At 35.5% G+C, this 20,890-nt stretch overlaps 1 protein-coding gene across 9 annotated transcripts in view; it reads right to left on the reverse strand.

Moving 5' to 3' along the window:
* Positions 1-7,912: 7,912 nt before the first annotated feature.
* The window catches only part of LOC109863862 (potassium/sodium hyperpolarization-activated cyclic nucleotide-gated channel 2), a 40,860-nt gene continuing 27,882 nt past the window's right edge, over positions 7,913-20,890 (reverse strand). For 4 of the 9 annotated variants that reach the window (XM_020444504.1, XM_020444498.1, XM_020444505.1 and 1 more), the window contains 8 exons: positions 16,574-16,681; positions 11,303-11,452; positions 11,000-11,218; positions 10,746-10,892; positions 10,427-10,544; positions 9,991-10,279; positions 8,725-8,860; positions 7,913-8,456 (listed from right to left, as the gene is read on the reverse strand). In XM_020444504.1, the coding sequence (XP_020300093.1) occupies positions 8,310-8,456; positions 8,725-8,860; positions 9,991-10,279; positions 10,427-10,544; positions 10,746-10,892; positions 11,000-11,218; positions 11,303-11,452; positions 16,574-16,681 (1,314 nt within the window). In that variant the 3' untranslated portion in view covers positions 7,913-8,309. The remainder of the gene's footprint in view (positions 8,457-8,724; positions 8,861-9,990; positions 10,280-10,426; positions 10,545-10,745; positions 10,893-10,999; positions 11,219-11,302; positions 11,453-16,573; positions 16,682-20,890) is intronic. The other 5 variants (XM_020444500.1, XM_020444499.1, XM_020444503.1 and 2 more) reach the window with 3 other exon arrangements.

Here is a 20,890-nt window from a genome sequence, read left to right on the forward strand (position 1 = left end):
TTTCTAGAGAAGTATTTAATATTTCTTGATACGGAAATTAAGTCTCTTTCTTTTATTAGTTCAAATAATTAATCTAAGTTTTACGCTCGTCTAAGTTGCTACTGTTGCGCGTTGAGCTTTGGTAGGCGAACGTTATGTTGTTGCATACACGGAAACGCGCAGACATATTTAACATAGATTATATTATCAATGATTAAATAATAGCATAGAAAATAATTGTTTTCTTCGCCACGAAGCTAGAGTCTTTCAACTATTATGCCATTGACCTTTGATACTTGATATTGTTTTTATTCTTATTTTCTTTTCTTCATATATATAGTTTAGTTCCTTTAACTAGTTAGTCGCTAATATGATACTGTATGAAACCTCGGAGTATGCACGTACGTGTGTATGTGTTTGTGTATGTGTTTGTATGTATTTTTCTATACTTGTTGAGTATGTGTGTATGCATTCACGCTCGTCATGCTGAATTGTCATGTTTGTGTGGTTGCACGTATAATTTTGTTGTCACGTAGGATACAAAATATGACGATATGCTGTAATATTGTTTTCTTTCTCTCAGATAAAAATTAAAGAGATAGTTTTTCTCTTGTGGCTCTTGTAAAAAAAATATTACTATAAAATATGTATTGAGTGTTATCATACTTTATATTTTGATACAATATGACCGACATTTATTTAAATAACGCGACAGAATATTAAAATACTTTGCTGGCACAATTTGTATCCCACAATATTATTTTTGAAATTAAATATCGTTTCGTAAAACTTCATTGGCATTTTATCGGTTTAACATTCACTGCAAATGCATGGAATAAAATTTGTCTGATTATATATACTAAATGAACTAATTTTAATATGTTTATACATAATTACTTTGAACATAATTTAAAAATCTAAAATTATTAGTATAACAAATTACTTTGTCCTAATTGTAGAACTTGAAAAAAAATAATTTTTACGTATCTGCAATTAACAACTGAGTTTTACTGCATATTGAATTATTTAGTTTCTACTTTTTTTTAAATATTTTGACACATTTTGCATTTATGGCAAAAGAAACATTTGCGTGTGCAAAAAAAATTACAGATCAGTTACGTTTTAAAATTCTCTTCCTTTGTTAGGAACTTTCATCTTCTATTCTTTTTTTGACACGTATCAAAGCTTAACAACTTTCGAAATTAAACGTAAGAAATGAATTTTCGTAGTGCTTTTATCGGTTTGCTTGATATTTTTCTTTTTAGAGATGAGAAAACTCCAGAAGTTAAAACTATCAAGAGTGAAATCCATCGTTCTTACGTGAAACTTGTGTGACGTAAAAATTAAATGGACGGGAAAAGTTGAGTATATTGCCATCAATGGTGTATATATACATATACATATGTGTATATATATATATATATGTACATGTTTAATGTGTGATCGCTTTCTTCCGCTTGCTAGAATATATAATTCATTTTTCCTATAATACATTTAATAGTATCTCACTTTTTTTGCATTTTCATTTCTTACTTATATTTTCGTGTGCTTCTCTGAGAGGGTCTCACATACACTGTTCAAGAGTGATTGCTTAATGTCTTTTTTTTTGTTATTTTGTTTTTAATGTAAGTTACACGTATAATATCTATCGCGATTGTAGTAGTTGTGTGTTTTGTGTGTGTGATCTTATTATGCGTGCACATGATGAACGTGGATACTCTTTTTTTCTTTTGACTTATGTAGTTTTTGATGTGCTTTTGACTTATACTGTGTATATGATAGTGTATCTCTGTGCGCATTTTGTATGTGTGTGTGTGTGTGTGTGTATGTGGCATTATATTTTACATGCCTTTTGTATGCCACTCTTTCTCTTTTTTTCTCTGGTACCTCAATTATACAATAACAGTTTGCTAAGGCATTCGTTATGGCGAGTATATTTTAAAAGTGCCGATGTCTAAATACGCGCGTGAAATACTTCTCGTAGACTTTTTATATAAAAGTATAGTCGGCCGGTTAATTTCCTAGATACAGTATAGCCAGGCTAAAACCGAATCGGTTTTGTTTGTTTGGTTTTTTCTTTTTTTCTTAAAGAAATGAGGAAAAGAACCCCGTTTATAGAAAAGGAACGATATTCAAATTTACAATATACGTGTAGACAATACATGCGGCTTGCACATTTCGCGGCCCGCGCTAATTGTTTTTTTCTCTCTCTACTCGCATGCAATTCCTCAATCTAGATTTGTATACGTCTAATTTATCTCATAAAAGATAAATATCGAATCGCGCAAATCACTAGGTAAATCGCAAAACGAGAAGAAATAGATCGTTTGAGAAGCACAAATGTATGTATGTGTTTCTTCGACCAGAACGACTATTTAACAACTTTTCCGTTCGCTACAAGTGACAATATAACGAGGTGCGACTGCATCTCCGAGAGATTGTACAGCAGTTTTTTGAGGTATTCGTACACGTAGCAAGCTGAAGGTCCGATTGATTTTCTCGTTCAAGCGAATTAAATCTTTTGACTATACATTAATTATTGCTTACTCACAGCATGAGCCGACCTCAATGAAATACGCACAGCAACGTAGAATTGCACACAGTTTTGCGCGTATATATTTGTATTGTTGTTTTTGTGGTTGTTACTTTTGTATTTTTATGTAAGATTCTTTGCGTGCAATGGCATGAATAATGGCTTAGAATAATTCACGATCAATTCGAATTCGAATATTTATTGCATATTTGTCTATTTTGCGTAAAGTAAAACTGGTGACACGTTAAAATTAACAATTATTTTGAATTTTATATTTTCAAAACAAAATTGTAGAGATGTTTGTGGGCGAATATCGGCCACCACAAGCCATTATACCATTAGTGTGTCTCACAAAGTGATACGCAACATGTATTTCCAGAGAACCATAGCATTTCCGCGCTGCCATGTATTTCACTCACATTTTCACTTCTGCAGCTAATAAAATTCTGTAGCTATTTTGTTTTTGACGAAACAATTTGCCTTACGAAATTGCCAAGTAAATCTGTGAATTTGCCAAGGAACGGAAACAAACTTGCCGTTACGGAACGTGAACTGAAGTATTCATATCTTTTTTTTTCTCTCATTCATCGATCGATTTCCATAGTAAACTTTTGCACAAGCTGCTTTCCTTCACACGCGTAAAACGATCGTAAATTACAAACGCAACAACGTGCATTAGAAAAAACATCGATAGACTCGCATCAGCGCTGCACAACGTACGTACATATTCATACCATAAGCACGACGTCGAATTCACGCTCATGGTGTGAACCCTGTAGAAAACTTTTGTGTAGAAAATTGACGCTAGGGTAATGGTTTCTTCAGTTTACTTTTTTTTTTTACAAGGCGTACTCTACGCAGATTTCCGAGCTAACTAGGTTTTACACGGTGCCATGGTACTCGAGAATTTCAACGATCTTATAAACTTCGAGAAAATTGTATAAAATATTGAAAACTTAAAATCTTAAATAATTTAAATTTATAATTTTGCTAGTAAATATAGTTTCGAGATAGGTATAAATAATGAATTTAGTAAAATAATATGTAGTATTTAATGTAATATGTGTGTGTGTAAAAAACTGGTTACGAAATCTGTTTCTATTCGGAGTTACTGTATAGAAAGAATTGTGATGTATGAGACATTAATTGTGTTAAAAATCTATGATTACATCTCTATCCAATATTATACAAGAATGATCACACGTGCGCGCGACTTTGATGTGTGCATAATTCGTTGTTTCAATCACATTTGAGTCGTGAACAGTTGTAGAAAAACAGACAATGTGTAAAATTTTAAAAATGATAAGTTTACACGCACTTTTTTGAGTACCGTTGGAAAATAATACGGTGTGATTATAAGTAATTGTGATGATGCGTTACGTTATTTGACATTAAGAACGCAATAATTTAATAATGCGTAAAACATAAAAATTCACTTCTAATAGTAAAGTATATTTTTTTTGAAATAACGATTCAAGTACCGTGTCATCATGCAAGAACCGCATTGAGAAATACTTAACAGCGGATCATCTAATAGCGTTTTATTTAGCTTTGGACAGTCGTATGTTTCTTTATCCGTTATTTTATTTTATTTTTTTTTTTTTAATAGCTTTCGATCCTCGAAACCGGAAACGGAAATTATGAGTCTTTGTCAAGGGGAAGATAAATTTCAGACTATCAATTTGTCGTACTCAGTAACATGATACTTGACGAACGAGATTAATATCGGAGGATTCGCAGAATATACAACATGCAAATTTCTCATTCAAGTCTTTAAATTTGCTTTTGTAAATTGCGAGATTTCTAAAAAAAACTAATATAGTACGCTATATATGCCAGTCAAGCGTTTTTTTTATCGAGCGCGCTTGAAAAACAATTCTCGCGTCCAGCGTATACTTTCGCGGCGTTTTTTTTTTTTTTTTTTAACAGAACGATTGATATGTGAAATTTGAAACACACGTTCACGATCTTCGTTTCGTTTCACCGTTCCAGTTTGCATGCTTCTATTAATGTAGATAGATCGTAGCAAATTGACACACTTTGATCAGCCTCGAACGTTTATTTCTCGCAATGTACGATATTTCATTCGTGGTCATTTCTCTGCAACGCGAATATGGAGCGTAACTTTAATTTGGTTTTGTTCTTTCTTTTGTTTTTAATCTCGCGTTTCTCTTTCTCTGTCTTTCTGTCTGTCTGTCTCTCTCTCTCTCTTTCTCTCTCTCTCTCTCTCTCTCTCTCTCTCTCTCTCTCTCTCTTCCGCTGCCTATTTCACGCCGATAACAAACACTATATGCGTCCATTTCCGATTTCCGGATCTGTTTCCTTTTATGGTTTCTGATCCAATGCCGCTGTTTCACACGCAATCTATATCTCTCTCAATACAAAAACTATTCACTTCTGTTTTATTTTTTATTTAATAATGTCTCACTCTTGTCTGTTTAGCGTTTACGTTTATAAGGTTCACACGCCTCAAGTAGTTCACACGGATCTTTGTTTTTTTGTTTTTGTTTTTAAGTTCCTATAATCCTAAAATGTTACTTCTTTCTTCGTCTTTTGTAGTGCACTATTATAAGATGCGCATTATACGTACACACGTGTGTACGTTAATTTTCTTTCTATATACACGTAATATCTCTTGTGTGTATGTGAGTACTAAATACAACATTCCACGCCGCAGTTTATCTTTTTATCGGTTTTATCGCATAAGTAGATACCGGCTAAACAGTAATCTATCAGTTAGCAGTGGTAGTAAGAGTTATACAGCTTTTTTTTCTCTCGTTTTATATATATACATATATGTATATACATACATATATATATATATATAATTACTTTGTTCTTTCTCTCTCTTTTTCGCACTCGTCTCGGAGAGCACAGTAACAATGTTTAAATATTTATATTATATATAATAATAATGCGTACTCCATTAGGCCCGAACCCGCAGATTAATCCTAGACCGTTCGTACCGATTTAAACTCTATAAAAATGTCGATCATGCGGTCTACGACTATTCTACCATTGGAATGTTTTGACCCCTCTTGTACGCATCTCTTTTTCTCTCTTTCTCTCTCTCTCTCTTTCACTCTCATTCTCTCTCACTCTCACTCTCTTTCGTATAGCTCTATTATTTTATAGTATTTATATATTTATATAACATATCTCTAGAATGTGTGTGACGTATGGAGATGTAAAACAATGACAGAAAACTATGTTTCTCTTACATGAAAAATAGATACTTTTTTCTTTTTTCACTTTCTCCCCATCCTTTCTCATCCCTTCTTTTACACTCCTCGCACGTGTGTTATTTTTCGCCTATATATATATATATGTTTTATATGTATGACGTGTGTGCGTGATTTCTAAATTCTTCTGTGAAGACATATGTACAAGTGTTGTCGCGATAGATGTTTATACTCGTCAGCTATAGAAAAAATGATCAGCTCTTCCGATTCCTAATTGAGTTCGCGAATATATCCTTGCGTTATCGCGTAAATAAATAAACATGCAAGTGTTACTTCTAAAAGAAGATGACCGATTTACACATGAAAGGGAAAAGGGAACAAAAGCTTCTTTTGTATATTGAATCTAGTCTTTTAATAAGAAAAAAACTAAGTTTGAAACAAAATACACATGTACCGAGATTGATCAGTGTGATGCAATTTTGGCGTCAAACGTACTTGTATAAACTTATGGGTTTTTTTTGTATTGTAAATTAGTGTAAATTATTTAAGTAAAATGTCTGAGCTCCTGAGCTGGAAATGAATAATGATTTTATACAAACTCGTAAGTAATCGGTATTTAGTCGATGTCAAACCATTTCGCACGCTGCTGAATATTATATTTATCTTGCAACACGATAGTTTTTTAAACCTCTATGCATAATACTTCATATATATACATACATACATACATACATACATGTATATATATACCCTATTCCCTCTTCCTTTCTCTCTCTCTCTCTCTCCCTCTGTGGTGTTTTCTGTTGTTATTTATGTAGTCGCCTAATTATGCGGTAGTGGTGTAGTAATCATTGCAAGTAATAATCATAACAATAATAATAATTTATTACATAGTGTTTTCATAGCATTTTTTATAGTACATATCGCGGTTTTTTGTTTTTGTCTCATAAAAAGATACTTTGCTCGTGTTTTCGCTCGTTATATTCATTCATTGACATGAAAACCACAGCAACCCGAAGAACTCTCAACAAGTAAACACAGTCTTCGGGCTCTCGGTAACGTTTTTTTTGTAGAAACCGGTTAAATTCACGTAACAATCTTAATCAGTTTTTCTCACTCTTCCCAGAGGTGCTTGTGAAATTTCAAACTCACGATCTCAATCTCTCTCTCGCCAATCCCTATTTGCGTACCAGGACGGTCTATCGAATGTATCCGACACCGAGCACAACGTGTAATCATCACTCGGTTGTAAATGTCGTTATGATCTCAAAGCGAATGAAGACGATAGCAAAATAAAGTAGGTTTCTATCAAACAAGCGAATACCGAACGGAAACTTTTCTCTTACGTTCGTGAAATCAGAAAGAAGAAAGCCTTTTCTAATAAAAACATTAGCTTATCTCACATAAACTCCTTCCTCTTCTTCTTCTTCTATATTCTTCGTTTTCGCACGGAGTATTATATTACACGTTATAACATTCGTTTTTTTAATTCATTTACGCGGTTCTAAATGCAGTACGAAGCTAAGGATATCCGCATTGATTGAACTTAAATCGAAATACTCTGATCTTACATACGACGTACGAATTTTTGTTCTATATGTTAATTGTTGTCTTTGAAAAAAGAACATTCTAATATTTCTCATGTAGATTATAATATTTGTTTCTCTCCTAATATGGTGTGAAACGTCAACTTGCAAAATCACAGAGAATTACATGTCGTTTACACTGTTACTTAGGATTATACCTAATCTCTTTTTTTTCACAATGTGTGTGAGCTACATATTCTCTATAAACTTCTAGGCCTGCTCTTCGTCGTCTTTGAGATCTTCATTCTTCGCTGCGTCCATCCGTTTTTTCTGTTCTTTTTGATATTGCATCCGATGTAACGCGGCGATTATTCTCAATGAAGAGACACGGCATAAATTACGACTCCATGTTCTCCGACCACGATACAAATGTTCTTCTTCGTTTCGTGTTACTTCATCCTGCGTTAAAAGATTAAAACTTTTCACGTGTACTGCGTGAAGTGCACTTCGTCTCTGATCGTCCTTTAAAACAAGTTGAACAAAGTTTGAAAGACAAAGAACTGGTTTTTTTTTAATGCGAAAGTTTCTCCTTTATCCTTCAAACTTTTTCTCTTCGCCTCCAAGTTATATTTTAAAGTAATATGTATATATATATATATATATATATATATATGTTTACATCTTCCGTCAAAATTTTTTATATATTCCTTTTTTTTGCAATCGGTTTGCTTTTTTTATTCATTAATTCGAATGTATTTAATTAAATGTCGTTATATTCATTTTCTGCAAATTTGTATCGTGGTTAGAGTTATAAGAGACTCAAACGCGCGTCACGGTGGTTTTGCGGTCCCGGACGAAAATGCCCGTCAGATTAATATAAGAAGGCGCTATAAATCGATTGCTAAAGGACTACTGACATGGCCGATATTCTATATATAGACCGCTGCTATAGGATCGCCCGAGTACCGTATACACAAGACCACCAACAGTTCTATCGGCGCGCAAATAAGTCAAAAGTTCCAGCATTATATTGCGTCCCGCAACATGGAGTCGTTAGTATCTCTGCAAATGCTAGTAAAACGAGTGTCGTCATTGATACGAGTCCTTGTGGAAAGTATCGCTCTTGTGGAAGATTCTCCGTCCCTCTCTTGTGAGCTCCTGGCTCGCGAAATTGTTCTCAGACTTCGGTCTGGGCAATTGGCAAGTCGGCAGCGTTCTAAGCTCCATACTGTGAACCTGAAAACGATGAATTTCACAGTGACATACATGCATCTCTATTCAACTTTCATAATGAAGAAAACTTTAGCAACAGATTCGTGTTGTTCTGGTTATTTAGTTCGGTTTACTTTGTTTGCCGCTTCAACGAGTAAGATAATATCAACAGAATAATATTATGCGCGCAAAAGAGAAAAATTACTTTCTTCTGAACTAGAAAAAAAAATCGCGTATATTTTGTGTTTATTTCATTTATAACTTTTTATGCTTTATTCGATCGTGTACTTACTGACTCTTCGCTGGCACTTGCATGCGCAGCTTGTTCCGCGAGCGCATTTACCACAGCGTTTATCGTTTTTGATTCGCTTCCAAGATCCTCTTCGCGATGAGCCACCAAGTTGGGGTTCTTTCCGATTTTGTTCAACCTACAAGAAGGAGAGCATGATTAAGCGTAGGGAATGTTGCACGCGGCATAACCAATTATTATTCACACCAAATTCTACACCACTTAGCAGCACAGCGCGATTTTTCCCCGTTTCGTGGCACTTTACCGCCCTTTTGTCGCTTATCATCTGTTTGCAACAATCATTATTACTTGTTCCAATACTACTTGCACTGCTAAGGTAGTTGAATGAGAAGTAAACTGATAATAAGAAAAATTAACTTTCTTTGACACACTTCTCACGGAGTTTTCTTGATTTGTTGTTACAAGTACAAAAACGGCAAGTATGTTCTTTTTTGTATTCCTTACAAAAATTTTATATAACATTAATCGAGATTACAGAAGTGTTTTGATTTAATATTAATATAATTTTTTTTTATAATCACATAAGTGCACACAAATGACTCCGTAAATGTGTGACAAAAAAATGATATTTCAAATAATTTATAATGTATGTTATGCCAAATTATAATATTACTGTAATGAATGTGTCGAGAGTGTAATACTTTTATCACGGTGTTAAAACTAGAAATCGTTTAATTATTTATTCGAGTAATATCCGAATTTCAGGTATGCATCAATTGTGTCGGATATAGCCTCGTACATCTCTGCATAATAAACGGAAGATTTCGAATAAATTTAACCCTCTCAACTCATTGTACGTAACAAGTTAGTGCGCTTTTCATCATAGGCAAAAATTCGTCTCAGAATTCCAATTCTCTGCACTGTCTCGAGATATAAAAATTGAGAGATCACAAAAAAGACTAATATAATAATTCTTCTATCTCCGTATATTATTTCTCTTTTTTTTTTTTATCAAAAAAAATTATTTTGACATGTGTGTGTATGTTTGTGTAAAACAAGCGTCAAACTCTAACAATACGAAGAATATGTTGAGAAGAAAAAGAGAGAGAGAAAGAGAGAGAAAGAAAAAAAAGAGAAAGAGCGACATGATTTCAACAGCGAATGACTGATCTCCGTTTTTTTTTTTTTTTTTTTTATTTTTTTTTTTTATTTTTTTTATCGGACAGTACAATGCTCAAATAAAGTAAATGGAAGTGGAAGTGATGATTGACATCTATTAGCACACCAACTCGATAGAACAAACCTAACCAAAGCTTATACCTCTCGGCGGCAACGCTCTCCATCGTTCTGCGCATTAGCGGATACTGGTCCAGCACGGCGTTGAAATGATCCACCGAGAGGCTGAAGAGATTGCAGTAAGTCTCCGCGCGGACCGAGGCTACTCTTCTCGCGTTCGTTAACAGACAGATTTCACCAAAGTAGGACCCGTCCGACAACGAGGTCGCGACCTCGCCGTTAGCCATCACAATATCGACTATGCCTTCTTGTATGAAGTACATTTTTGACCCGATAGTACCTTCCTTAATGATGATATCACCTGCAAAAGTTCATTTTTTTCATGGCTCACGTACGAGTTTCGAGCGACGCGCGAGAAAATACCTTTCCCGTAGCGTGACGCTTTAAAAAGAGATGCTTTTATTTTTGTGATAGAAAATACATTTTATGTAATGACGACAATCGATACCTGGCTGGAAGACTTCGTATCTGAGTTTCGTCACGACATCCGAGACGAAATTCGAATCGGCGTTGGCGAAAAAGGGCACGGATGCCACGAGGGATCTGCAGTTGTAATTTATAACATCCTAAAAGTAGAGCAAGTAGTTTTTAACTGTTATTGTTTTGTTGTTTCAAATTAAAAACATTCACAATCTTACAATATACTATTATAACATCATCATTTTGCGATACATTTTTTTAACTATAGAGATATAAAAAACGTAACGTTTTAAACGAGACAATTTAAACCCAATCTAATACTAATTAAGATGAATTCTCTCCCGTACTTCTCTCAATTTTTCCGAGAGCTCTCCAAGGATCAGCTCCTCATCGAAGAACTTTCCTTGGTATCGATGCTCAAAGTACTCCGTGATCCTCTGTCTCATTTCTCTCGGTAGTTTTCGATAGGCCATGTACTCCTCCACTTGTTTTACCTAAAGAGAGAAAGAGAAAGATAGGAAAATTGAATTTCCGTCATTGATCTTCTTCGGGCGATTCGTCTGCGCGTTATATCTATCTATCTGTCTATCTATCTATATACCTTCTCACGATACTGTCTTCTCGAAGAATCGAGAGATTGAATGAGATTTGTCGCGTGGCCGAGGAAAAGAGCGTAACATGTCGCACCGCTGATCATGCTGAGCATGGTCAGCCACATGTCGGTCAAGGACTGAGGCGGAAACCTACCGTACCCGATACATAGCATGTGTGACATGGCTTTGAACAAGGCCCACGAGTATTGTTCCAGCCAAAACGAGTCCTGTAAATATAGCCATCGGGTAACACCGAGAAATGCCGTTTAACTTATCGATCACCGAACCGAAAGTTGACAACTCGTACTCACTTGTAACTCGTTAATGGCCACCCATGAATTACTGGGAAATCCTTGAAGCATGGGGACCAGGAATTGCAGACAGCCACTCCAATGGCCAATCAGGAGCATCATACAGATCAGGTTAAAAATCCGCATAAACACCGACGCCATATTCAGGAACTGCCAACAACAACGTTAGAGCTTTACTCTCGCATCGGACCGGGAGTGTCGGAACGTTTCTCACACATTGGGGTTTTTTCTTTGTTTTTAATTTACTCCGTTTATCCAAAGCTCTGTTTGCGTAGTGTTCAGCAAGTAAGCGAGTGTTGCACAAAAACGCGTTAGATACATATTTTGTTGAGTATGTTCTATTATTGTATCTGTTGCTTTTTAGGTTTTTGGGAGAAAATACTATATGACACACCAGGATCCGTCACTAAGATCCGTCACAATTATTGTCTCGAAGTTTCGCACGTGTTTTAATTCCACAAAGTAACGAGGTGTTTTAACTCTTTGAGCGGTAAATCGTTCTTTTCAATAGTAATTTATATGCGTTTGACGCATTTTAAAGATAACGAAATAACCGATCGAAGAGCTAAAATCTTTATTATCGAATACGTATGTGTATCACACGAGCAAGAATGATAATATTCAGATCTTAGCGTGGATACAATTTGCGCAAGAGTGTTGTATTTTTTTCTTCTCGTAAATTGTCATCGCTGTTCGTGAGACACTTTCTTTCTTTTTTCTGGTCCGTTAAGAAAAGCATGCTACATTAGAAAATACGCATCACGTGGCACAAACACAAAAGAACAATTCAATGTAACCTAAAGAACAGTTGGTAATAAATAACTGATTACTCTACGAATGCTCTAACAAAAAATATCAATCATTTGCAACTGGTTGGGTCAAGATTCTCAAACCGCTTATGCGCCAGATCTAACACAAAGACAAGACGAAACACGATCGACGTTACGTTTCAATCATGTCGATGCCAATCCCATTTGGTTTTTTTCGTACACAAATTGTATTAGTCATTCGGCTTCATCGTGCGCATTAAGTACGATATGGGAATCCGTCCGTTTTAACTAAAATAAAAAGCCAGAGAACGCGGAGAATATTCCGAGAGGGAGAGAGAAAAGGACTGCGTTGTCTTTCGAGTTGAACCCTTCGAGAGATTTGTTTAGAATTTTTATTTTATTTTGTCAACAGTTGTCAATTCGGATAAAAAGACGCACTGACTTTGTTCTCGATTATTAACATGCGCGATCAAGTGCGATTTGTTATTTTCTCTTTCTCTGATAATATTGCGCGTCAAAGTAAAATATTATCGCACGCAATTAACTTTTCTCTCACGCACAAGCTCTATTTTTAACAAAATTTTTTTTTGCATGGTTCATTACACAGTGTTTCAAAAGTAGAGATCAATCTCTTGCGAGGTGATTAAAGACTCATAAGCAAGGACAATTTTTTGACAAAACAATTTGAAAGCAAAGTAATTTCACATTTCAACATAAAAATGGTGATATTCAAAAACAACGCATTTTCCAGACTTACGTTGTCAACTTTTTTTTTCTTATTTTTAGATCTTCAATCACCTCTCGAGCAAGTAACCTCTGCTTTTGAAACAGTCCGTATATGTGACAAGTAATATCGAAATCTCGTAGGTTTATCTTTTCACTTAATCTTATCCACATAAAATTACACATTTCTACCAGATGAATTTCACACCCGCGCGATTAAAATCTTATCTGGCAATTTTATTCTCGATCCGAGTGTGAAATAGAACGTTCAAAGTCAACCGAGCACTTAAAGTGTAAATTAATTAATTTTTTCTATGTAGTTAAAAATCAGCGAGTGCAAAAATTTGCTCGAAGAGTTGCGGTTCGGAGTCTCAGCGTTCTCTCGTTAATTGAGAGATAAGGACAGAGATTATCTAAGGATTGTTGAAGGTGTGGTTTATGTTCATGGATATGTACATATCGTATTGGTATACGTGGTGGCGAGAGATGACATATATAATCTGTTCATCTCGCACGTATTCGTGTCACAACAAAACACGCGATACACGCGTCGCAGTAATGAGTATGTCACATGCACCGCAGTTGCCGTGTTCGGGAAATTCTCGAACCTTCTCATAGATATATGTGTATACATAATATATACCGACGGCAAATAAATTTCCAATGTCACTTCAGAGATGTAACGAAAATTTCCCGATTCCGGAGTCGTTATATGCGGCGGTGAAAACTGAATTTTTTGAACGCACTTGCCCAAACTACTCGCAAGTAGTTAAACTCAACGTATTTTTTTTTATTGTACCAATCAAATGTTCAATAATCTCCCGTATTCATAAATGATAAGAGTATAATTGTTCGCAATGAAGAAAACTTGTGAGAATTACTTCCACTTAAACTTTCGCAGTGAAACAATTGAGATCCTCGAGAGATAAGTTAAAGGAGGCAAACTTAAAACTTTGGTTTGTCTTTTTCTTTTGGTGATCTTGCTGAGTCCTGGGCAATTGCGATATTGATGATCTTGAAATCGTACGGCAGTGGAACCTGTTTCCTTTCATAAAGATAGTTACGTAATTATTTTTGCAAGAAGACAGTTGCGAAGAATCGCAACAACGCCCGTATTGCCGTAGGATTTCGATGAACCACGGAGTTCTGGCTATATAGTTTTTTTTTAAGAGAATGGGGTAAAACCATTAGGCGGGAGGTACTGATATCTATCGGGTCAGTTATGATAATATTCCACGAATGATGATCAACGGTACTTGGTTTCTGCGCCTACGGGAAAAACAAGTAAGAACACGGAGAAAACTTATTGCTAGCCACATATAGCTCAAATACATTACCTGGTTCTACACGAAATAAGGATCGCGTGATGTACACGAGTGCGATGCACGCATATATATCACACGTCCGAGGATTAATGAAACGTCAGTGCTTACGACGCAATGAGACGTACATATATGCGCGTGTGTGTGATGTAACTTTGATTGAATAAATAGAACAGAAAAAAATAAAGACTGACAGATCAAAACACAAAAACGATACATATATTGTACATATAACTCAACATCAACCTTCTCTTCCACGAGACACAGGTCGTAAGGTCCAGTGAAGTTAAAAGCTCGATCTGTTACATGTTATATCCCACGATGACGAGTAAACAATCAATAAGTCAGCGTCAATCATTAATTGACAAATGGCAATTGTGAATGTGGCAACAACAAACATACTAAATATACATACATTGAAACAAAAACTAAATAACGCAAAAGACAAACAACGGGAAAACATCCGAGACAAGAAATGAAAAATCTCACGAAAGGAAGAATATGTTTGTCGTGGGTGAGAGTTTTTTCGCACTTCGAGACGTTTTTTTTTTTCGAGTGATCATGAAGCGTTACAATGAAAGACGACGAACATAAACGCAGCGAGTCAAATGATCGTGTTTGTCAAAAAGCGGCGCAAGCCAAGCCACGAAGCGTGACAGCGAGATTTCCTTATTTCTGCCATCATCTGGTTTGTACGTTCGCTTTTTCTTGATCGATTGCAAAAGCACACAAATAAGCCAGTCATGTTACACACAAAAGGAGTGCGATTTTTTCTCTTTAGCCGAGAAGCAGCAGCGGGGAAAGTACTTTAGCAAGAGCGAGCGGTGAATAAAGGCGCGCGGTCTTCGCAGGATTGTTACCGCAAAAGGTGAGAATATTGTTCGCAGAGCAGCGGCGGGGGAAACGAGCTCTCTACTCTTCATACACAGTGCATCCTAAATTGTTGTTTTATTTTGTAGCACTTGCGTGCGTTTAAATTTGTGTGTGTGTGTGTGCGTGTTTGTGTTTGTGTTGTATGTTTCACACATATTTCCCTCTGTACTTTCTCTAAAGATAGCGAGATGCACCTCGAGTTGTGTATGATAGTAAAGTGTGCGTTGATTTTGCAACAAAGCGACAGAGAAGGGACGCCCAATCACGTGCGCTCGTTTTTCACAAGATCGTGCACACCGTCTAGCGATCAAAAGCGTTTCAAAAAGATAGTGCGTTAGAGACAGGCTGTTTGCGATCAGATCCATCAGAGAGAGTCATTGGAACACAGGGAGAGGAACCATATACGTAGCGGAAGGAATACGTTCTCGGGGATACGTTCGAGAGAGAGAGAGAAAGAGAGAGAGAGACATACAACAAACAATTAAACAAGAGGAAATTAGAAAATGACAGACAATATAGAGATATATATATATGTAACATATATCATATAAAGAAACGGAGAGAGAGGAGGGATTTCAACAAGTATGACTATCGTTCGAGTCGGACGTGCTACGCCGTACGTAATACTTTTTGACTTTTAACGAACTTCCGTTTCTTCACTTCCACATAGAGCAGGTGTCGAATATCGCGCTGATCAATCGACGATCGTCGGAAATCGGGACTTGTACATACTTGTACTTGATGTGACGACGGCCTTGCGGGGAGCGCGAACATAGCGCACACACTCGAAATAATCGGTTTTGTTCTTTGTCTGTATAAAAAATTCGTGGGTCTCTAGAGAATTATATTACACATACAATAGTTACATGTACTTTCGCATCGCTAGGCGGGTGCCGATGGTGAATGTATAGAAGCATAGCCTATTGCTGCGGGTATATAAATGTATAATGTATAATGCGGCGGAAAGAAAAAGCTGAATGTTTGTAATAAACCAACGAGCCAATCAGCGTAACAGCTCTTCCGTCCAATTAACCTCGTCAGCTCCGTTCTTAGTCTTACACGAGACATCGATAGTATGGCAATCGATCGGTCCAATCCATCCATCGTTTTCAACGTGACACTATAAATTTCGAAAGTGTTCCTCCCTCCGGAAAAAATTAATGAGACCAATTTAATTCAATGATTCTTATGAAAAAATGTGTGCCGGCTTGAGTTTTCAAGAAAAACTCCCAAATGTTTTTCTTCCAAGTATTGTATTAATATTTTTAGCAAAGTGCGATGTGCGTTGTAAAAAAAGCACTTCTGCAAATATAACATTCAAACAGTTTTACAGTAGAATACTATTTTCTCTCTTAAAAAGTCATTATTATTATACAACGTGAGTAATAAGTTTTTTTATCACAGGGGATTTCATTCTTGATAGCCGTACTAATCAGACATTAGCATTAAAAGAAGAAGGTCGGGAGAATCGACTTCCTTCTATCGAGTCTCGCGCGGAAACCGAATCAGGGAATTGCCGAGGTTGATTCGCGGTGCGAATCGAACGGACATGAGCCTTGCGCGTTTCGTTCAGGGCGGGTTACCTTAAAAATAAGGTCGCTTTTGCTGAAACCGGACTTCTTTTTAGTCATATTGTCAGAACTTAGGCGCCCCCTCCGCTCAGTGCGTTTTTTTTGTAGGTTCTGCAATATCTAGAAACAAAAGAAAGCGGGACATAGCAGACGTAGTAAGAAAAGGGCAGGTTAATAGAAATTTCAAAAGAAGGGAGCAAGAGAGGTAGATAGAAGTAGTATATAGTGATAGAAAAGTTTTGAAGAAAGGAAAGAGAAAGAGAAAGAGAAAGAGAGAATATGAGAAACGGAATGAAAGTAACAGGAGAGCGGGAAAGAGAGAGAAACGTCAGTGTATAGTTAATAGTAATTGGATATATATTAGTCAAATAGCTGCAAGATATTAAAAAGACAGCGATACAGTGACGAAGAAGTAAGAAGTAGTACAAGAGCAGATATTGTAAGACAGTTGTGAGATCACTCTTCTTTTTTTTTTTCTCGTCTCGTCGTAGAGGGGATCGAAATTTGAGTGTGCGCTATAGTGATAATCACGTCAACAAACGCTGAAAGGCGATCCCTAAACGTATCGTTTTCTTTTATTATATATCACACAAATTGTTTGTCAAAGAAATTATTACTCGATATTACTAAAAGTAGGTTTACGTAGTGTTATACGTACGATTCACGTGACGATTTCTCTATTGTTGATATTTGTCGACGAACTTAAGAGAAAAAAAATATAGGAACAATTTAAAAAAATGTATTTCTTATATATAATACATGTCCCATGTTTTTCCTTCTATCCACCCTTCTAAGTCTGCTACGATACCGGTGAATATATACAAAAAATATAAATTAAAACAAACAATTGTATCAAAAGTATGTTAAAATACATCGGTCAGTAGGAACTTACATTTCGCTTGCGATCTTGTCCGGAAATAATTGATCGCGATGAATCGTATCCAGTAAAGTGTGAGTACAAGAGCGCAATTAAAACAAAGTAACGATTTCAATGATATGAGCGAGTGTGCGCACGCGAAAGTACAAAGGAACACGGCAAGTATAATAACAGTAACGTAAGAATATAACAGTTCGATGATCCGTGAATTAGATAATTAGTAATTATAACAAGCCATTCGTTAGTATCAAAGCTGTCGAATCAGCAGTCGCGCGCCAAGCGTGAAGCCGCACTTTCCTTTCAAAAGCTCGAATAAAGCTCGATGAATTACATAGCGAATATATATATATATATATATATGTACGTATATGTGGAATTGTGGTAGATTTATTTATACGGATTGTTAAAAAAAAAAGAAAAAAAACATAAAACCGCGATTAATACGTGAGAGATCATATTTTGATTTCAAACGCGTTTAAAATCTATTGAAATCCAGCACGCAAACATATAATCGACTTTGGTAAATCTCAATATTGCAGACTTCATTTTTCGTTCGCGGTATCGAACCGATTGAAAATTTATGAAAATTTAAACAGAAATTATAACAAACAATTTTAGATTGTTTTTTTACACGTAGTTAATTACTCATTTCGAATCCCTAAAATGAACGCTTTGATTAATAAAATTGAATTAAAAAAAGGAAAACAATCGAAGAAACAAGAGTGTGCAAAAATTATATACGTATCATTTTACGTACGTTTAAAAACAATAAAAATTATACATTTCAAAATATCGGTGATACACATAATAAATATATTGCGGTTTTAGCTTTAGTCTATGAAATTCATAATAATGAGAGCAAAATTTGTGTGAGAGATAGTGACGTAACAATTCAGCCCTTTCCGGCAATGTGCGCGCATCGCTGCTCTGCTGGAAGAAATAATCTGTGACGGAGAGAAAAAATTTTAACAGTTAAGATACCTGGAAAACAACAAACCCTCCCACCTTTCTGAAAAATTTCATGCAAAAACCGTAAGGCGGGACGAAAGTTTGGAGTGAGATTGTCTCGGGAAATTGAGTTTTTTTTTTTAAACAAATAAATTTTTTTTTTGTATCTAAATCGTCGTAAAGTAATTAGAAGTGAGACAAACAACATACTGGCACATCCGATGAAATTGTAACACACAGACATCACAAGATACGCTTGTTAATCAATTTCGAAATATCGATCATCACACATCAACTCGTCGCATCTCTGTATTTATGTAATATCGTAATTATGGCAAGTAATTATGGTAAGATAGAAACACGCAATTGGCGGTCGTATTAAAACGCGTGAAAATCATTACGCGGACGTGTAATCGCGCGTTTCTGCGTGACAATTATGATTTATCGATAAGAGACGATAGTAACTTCGCGCGGATAGATTTTAATTTGTATATTAAAAGCAAAAGCGGCCACGGCTATTATCGTGGCGACACGCTGCTGCACGGCCGTTAACGTTAATGTGCATGTTCACAAAAGCACCACTTCGTGTTTCTTATCTGATATAATTACGATTTAAAAAGAACACTTGAATGTGCACTGCGGAGAATGTCTTTGCGTATTTCCAAAGAGCAACACACATTACGTTATTTTTAATTAAGTAATTGATTAATTAATTAAAAACCGGATGTATAAAATTGAAAGTTGTAATTATGTTATTGTAAGTTCAAAGAAACGTAGACACAGATATAAAAAAAAAAAAAAAAACAATTTCTATATTTGTCTCGGTTCAAATATTTACTAATGAAATGAATAAGTACTAATTTTCATTTGAAGAAACCAAAAATAATATCCTCTGTTTTTCTGTCCCTTTTCTTTTTACATAATTCTTAGATATTTTGATTTTGTATCTTTATATCTTACCTGTATGATTTTGGTGTTATTATTATAGTTTTAGAAGTTTAATTAACGAATGAATAAAAAATAATCTCTAACTTCGAGAATTATAAATCAAAATACAAACGTGAACACACAAAGATATTTCATGCGTTTATTTGTGTTTTGCTATCTAATATTTTAGAGAGTATTTTAAGAAAGATGTGTGCTCTGAAGTCACACGTGTGTAAATATATAATTTCTTAAATTGAGATCACAATCATTTAATCACTTAAATTGAACGTTGCGTGACAAGTGTAACTCGACCAAAAACTACAGGAAATGTAACGTAACAAAGAAGAGATAATAAGTGAGGACCGTTCTCTTTCCAGATTTAATCTCTGACAAGTAATCGATCGTCTTCTCTTTTCATTTCCTTGTCTTTTTTCCCCAAAAAATGATAACATACACATCTTTGATACATATATATACACGTGTATATCCCGGAAATGAAATATTCACCTCTTTCCAAGAAGTAACGCATTCTTCGTCGTAGAAAATTTTCCTCTTGTTATACAACAGATCGAAATTGACCTACGTCATTAACGATTTGCCGTATGTAATAATCGCAGAGAAAAACGTCAATTTTCAAGACAAGCCATAGATGTGAAAAACACGCGAAAGAGAGGAAATATATCATATCTCGTTTCCGCTATGTAAGTATACTGTTAAAATGACCACGTTCTTTTGCGTACTTCCTTCGCTCTTATCAACAGCAGAAAAAAAAGCCAAAAGGAAAGACCACGCTGAAAAAAATATCATCGTTGAATATTATAATAAAAAAAAAAACCACGTCTCCGCTGTTTTCTCGGGAACAAAGCCACGAGAAAAATACGACGGTACACACGAGAATATGTATATGAGCAGAGGAAAGTACCAACGACGACGTCTGCGTAAGATATATATATTCTCTATTCTGGCGGAAGTAAAATGTCAATAATGAAACATACGGAAAACGAAACAATCGGAATAAATCGAATCAATTTTCTCCTTGTTAAAATCAGGCACATATCTAAACATGAAACAACAAGCAATTAGACGAAAATTAAGGACAGTAAAATAATATTTTTTTTTTTGGAGAGGGAGAAGGTGCTTGCTATAAGTCCTCCATAGGAAGAGGAACAATTGGGAGAGAGGAGAGTAAACTCTGTTGGAAAAAGAGAAATAAAACTGGGAGCACACATTGAACACGGGCACATCGCCAAGAATAATTCTGGACAGAGATAGGGTTAATATACACCTAACACTCACAGGCAGACCTACGGTTAGACCAACCAACTTTCTCGTCTGTAGAGCGGTTCGTGTCGAATGCCTCGTAAAGATGCTTTATCAAGAGATTTAGATACTTTTTTTTTCTTTTTCTATCTTTCTTTCTGGTTTTACTTCTACTACATTTTATTTTGAGAATCCAAAACTATCAGATATCTATTTTGCGAATTTAATCACACATTTCGCTTGAAAACGCAAAAGACTACGGATAGTCAAATATTTAATTTGATTCTTAATCATCACCGTAACCTCATGCGCTACCA

Source organism: Pseudomyrmex gracilis, unplaced genomic scaffold (assembly GCF_002006095.1).
Source record: "Pseudomyrmex gracilis isolate BER0280 unplaced genomic scaffold, ASM200609v1 scaffold_14, whole genome shotgun sequence".
Lineage (NCBI taxonomy): Eukaryota > Metazoa > Arthropoda > Insecta > Hymenoptera > Formicidae > Pseudomyrmex > Pseudomyrmex gracilis.